At 35.1% G+C, this 4,766-nt stretch overlaps 1 protein-coding gene across 2 annotated transcripts in view; it reads right to left on the reverse strand.

Moving 5' to 3' along the window:
• The window catches only part of LOC107693384 (lysophosphatidylcholine acyltransferase 2-like), a 6,514-nt gene continuing 1,748 nt past the window's right edge, over positions 1–4,766 (reverse strand). The window contains exons 1-2 of one of the 2 annotated variants that reach the window (XR_001634735.1): positions 3,206–3,230; positions 1–734 (exon numbers count right to left, since the gene is read on the reverse strand). Coding sequence is in view for 1 of the 2 variants with exons in the window: in XM_016492750.1 (XP_016348236.1) it covers positions 541–734 (194 nt within the window). In the remaining variant the exon portion in view is untranslated. Of the gene's footprint in view, positions 735–3,205; positions 3,231–4,766 lie in introns of those variants that run through there. The other variant, XM_016492750.1, reaches the window with a different exon arrangement.

Genomic DNA, 4,766 nt, shown 5'->3' on the forward strand with positions numbered 1-4,766 from the left:
TGCTTTCTTGTATTGCTTTAATGGGCAGTCTTCACTGAAACTCGTTCAACTTCCTACAATGAGAGAAAGATTGCAGAAAGACTACAAACTTAAAAATATGACAAATAGCATCTGGTTATGATCGCTATTAACGTGTTTCTCACGTCAAATATAGCATAACTGCAGATTATCTAAAACTAAACATTAACTATAACGTGTTTCATAAAATACAACTACTGGCCATATTTCCGAGAGGTAAACGAACGCGTTAAAATTCCAAAAACTGCTGTAATTTCCTCAACTTTCTGCTTGAGAAGCGCTGAAATTAATGGGCTTCAATGCTCATTTTTAATTTCCATATATATATTTCTTTAATTTGCATTTTATTTTTAACAAAAAAGAAAAAAAAAACATTTTATTTCCAAATAAATTTGGAACACAAATATACGAATCGCTCAGTTTATTGCACTGCACGTGTGTATGACGTGAATACACTAAACTGAATAAACCGAGTCAACAACAAATACGGATGCCATATTTTCAGTAATGAGAAAGTGAACATCACATTGTTCTATTAAAACGAATGAATTGTGTAAAGTCCACTGGCGGTGTGTTCAGAGCAGGGGCCGCGGCTGTTGCGTCAGCAGCAGGCCGAAGCGTTTCTTGATGGTCACGCGGTGTCTGGAGAACTGGTCGTCCGGTGAAAAGCGGGCCGGATGTGCCGAGCTGGTGGGCTGACCAGCCGGGTCCAGTTTCTGCAGAAAAACACATAAAATCATTTATTCAAAACATGCCTTAAAACTGTAGCTCTTTATTTCACAGCTGAGATTGCACAAAATAATACCAAAAGCTGCATAACATCACTGTGTTTTCTTGAGAAACCGTACAATAAAATACCACTCGTTATTAAAGTTGCATGGTATTATGTTTTCGACATGTATTATGTCTCTAATGTTATTTATTATTGCTTAAAACACTATGGTAAATTACTATGGTAATCATTCAGTGCCACCACAATAGACAAAGAACCTTTCCATTTGGTTATGTTTGGCAAACCAAAAAAGAACGTTGAGGGAACCATAAAGTAACGTTCCCTGAACGTTCTAGAAACCAAAAAAAGTGTTTCATCAGCCAAAGCCACTTTTATACACTAACAAAACACTTTAGAACATATGCTATCGTTATAATACCGTTATAACGTTTATTTCGATGATTTCCGAGCTGAAAGCAGGTTTATATATTCCGCAGCGTAGCGAGCGAGCCCAAAACAAACTGGAAGTGTGGCACACCGCGCAAAGGAGGATGGGAAATTGAGTTTTTAAAAGGTCACGTGTGTGGAAAAAAGCCCGCCACCTACTGTACGACATAATTATTCATGTAAATGAACATTGTTAGTTATAATAAATACTACTTATTAATCATGTGATAAAAAACACTCGGCTTCTGAATGAAATCCAGTTCTCATAAAGTCAGCTGGATACGTCACATATATATATATTCTACTACATTTCATTGAAATGGTTAAAAAAAAGGTTGATATTCTTAATATATTGCCCTTTTACTATTGCTTGCAATATTGACAGACTGAAAAAAAAGTAATATTATACAATACTTAATGTAAAATTCTAAGCAAAAACACATAGATTAATTTATTTGATTTATTAAATCTAAATCCTACACACATGCATGTATATATTTAAGAAAAATATTTTACGTTTATACATTAAATATATTCATATGATATAATTTATATGAATATAAATGTATACATGTAAATATTTTCAAAATACATGCTGTATGTGTGTGTATATTTATATATACATAACAATACACACACATACATTATGTATATATATTAGTGCTGTCAAAAATATATTATTCATATTCATATACATATATTCAATGACAATTAAATGTAATTCAAATGGTAAAATTAGTTGATATTCTTTATGTATTGCCTTATTTACTATTGCTTTTTGGTACGTGTTATTGGCTACCACTTGATATATTCAAATAAACCTATGGTAATATTAAATATGAACTATTATACAAATGAGCTAAAATACAATAAATAATTCATACACAATGGTAATTCAAAGTGCTTTACATAAAAGAAATGAAAAAAAAATAATAAAAAAAAAATAATCACAACAATAAGACAAGGAATTTAAAACTTTGAAAATGATTTAAAAATTGATTTAAGAGGTTTAACATGAATTTAAAACAGTTAGAATAGAAAATGATTATACAAAAAATACAGTGCAATCAGTTCGGACATCGCACAGTGCTCATTCAATAAATGCAGAGCTAATCAGATGAGTTTTGAGTCTGCATTTAAATGTGACTAATGTTTTAGCACATCTGATCTCTTCTGGAAGCTGATTCCAACTGCGAGCGGCATAATAACTAAAAGCAGACTCCCCTTGTTTTGTGTGTTGTGGTCTGTTAGGTTTATATTCAGTGAACATATCTGCTATGTATTTAGGTCCTAGGCCATTGAGTGATTTATACAGAGTCTGCAGAAATGCTTGGTGTTAAAGATATAGCCTTCATAAATAGTACACTAGTGTTCTCGTTAATGCATCTCTTTCTGACAGAGACAGATCTAGATTCAGTGGTAGCAGAGATCAATAGTGTGCCAAAAATGTGTTGTTTGAGCACTGTGATGATCTGCTGAAGTAAAAATCTTACTCATATAAAAATTATAATTAAACTTTATTTGGCGTATTACTTGCGCACAATGCACATTTCTTAATATTAAGTCTAAAATGTCTTTTAATGTCACTTTTGATGATAATTGTATAATATCTGGCTTTAAATGCAAAATACTTAAAGTGTACCAGTTGCAGTAGTTCCACATTAGCACAGTCAAATATACTTCAGTATATCTTTAGTTGCACTACTTCCGCACAATTAAAGTGCATTAAGTGCAAAATTAGTTGTTCCAATTTAGCAGACTCTAAGTTTACCAGATTAGTAGTATACTATACTAAAAGTACAATTGCAGGGTATTTTATTAAGTACATACGTATGAAAATATATTTGTAGTATGCTTAGCATGAAATAAATGCATTTCAAATACATTTAAGTGTATTTATTTGTCACTGGGGTAAACTAAACTTAATCTATGATTAAAATAAACAGTAAACACTGAGCTTGTCTTCAGGTCATCGTCTGCAGCACGGCTCAGTGAAGAAAACAGGTAAAAGATGTAGAAAATACTCACAGGTCATGGACGCTCTGGAGGTAAATTAAAACACACTAATGAAGCGTCTTGCCCCGGAGCCTTGTTTATCATTTATACTGCTTTTATTCTGTCTTTCAGACTGGTTTCGACATGGACTACATCAGCTCGCTGCTCTCCTCTGACCAGAACATCTCAGACGTCTTTAAGGACAATCCCGAGCCAGTCGCTGGATGCTCAGACTGGACTCACACCAAGAGTTTTCCTCCGTCTGATGCCCAACGTGATATAAGCCCCTTTAATGGCACAAATATCCTCTTATCTGAAGATCCCATGATGGAAAACATATTAGCGCCATTTCAGGATAACGTCGAAGACCAACATGTGTTTCACATGTTTACTGAACCTCTGCAAGCGAATCCTGAGAGCCAAAGTTCCCAAACGGATCGAAACGCTTCAGTCCAAGAAACTCTTCAAGACTTTAGTCCAGAAGCTGATGGAAACCAAAAACACGAGACTTTGTATGAACTTGATTCTGCCACTCCATGCAGCTGCTTCAGTCTTCAAAACTACAAATCCCATCATGCATCATTCCCTCATACCGTAATGCATGACCCAGAACCACCAGAAACCCTCGTGGATGGTGGACCGGAGAATGATGGAGAGGAAAACACGGCAGACGGACCAAAAACTGAGAAATATATGAACGAAGGAAGTGCAAAAGGCAACCATAAAACTGATTCGGACATTCCCAACGATTCACAGAGAACGAGAAATGTTTGTAATAACCAGACGAACATGAAGGAATTGCCCAAGATTGACCAAACTGAGGAAAATAATGCAAACAAAAATAAAAAACACAAGAGACGACATAGAAGACAAAAGATGGCGCTGCCCGTCGCGAGAATGCCACCTAAATTGGACGATAAAATACCAACCTGGAAAGACTCAACAAAAATCAGCAAACGCAACGAAGCATGAAGCGAGAGAACAAGAAACTGATTTAATCAAAATTAACGCGAAAAGAGTAGAATTACAGAACAGAAGCGAGGCGACGTCCTCAAGGCACGCAAATTTACGCCAACAGATCAGGAAAATCAGAGGAGAACATGTGGATGATGAATACGAGAGACGTCAAAGGCCGATAAAACGGTCAGACGAGTTGGAAAGCAACGAACGACGAAGACTGAAAGAGACGGTGGAAAAACATATCGGAGGATGTCCGGAAAAACAGGGAAACTTGTCGGTCGAAGAGGATTGTGGTGATTTTCATCGCGAGACAGAAGCGCGTCGACGATTACGAAGAGAGACGCGACCAAAACTCAGTGTACGACAAACGTTTCAGAAAAGATGGATGAAATGAGCACTTGAGGCATAATAAACCATACAAAAAACATCACGTCTTTATTTAAGAGTCTTAAATTATTAAAGTATAAAATATGACACTTCGGCAGAAATCCTTCGCAGTACAGTACGTCTTTGATTTTTCCAATATACAAAGCTTACAATTACACAAATATACAGTTTTAAATACGCAAACAGATCCTTCGGACTTCATGATAAAAAAAAATAAATAAATAAATAAATAAAAATAAAAAAAAAT

This window comes from Sinocyclocheilus anshuiensis, unplaced genomic scaffold (assembly GCF_001515605.1).
Source record: "Sinocyclocheilus anshuiensis isolate Anshui unplaced genomic scaffold, SAMN03320099.WGS_v1.1 scaffold1050, whole genome shotgun sequence".
Classification (NCBI taxonomy): Eukaryota; Metazoa; Chordata; class Actinopteri; order Cypriniformes; family Cyprinidae; genus Sinocyclocheilus; species Sinocyclocheilus anshuiensis.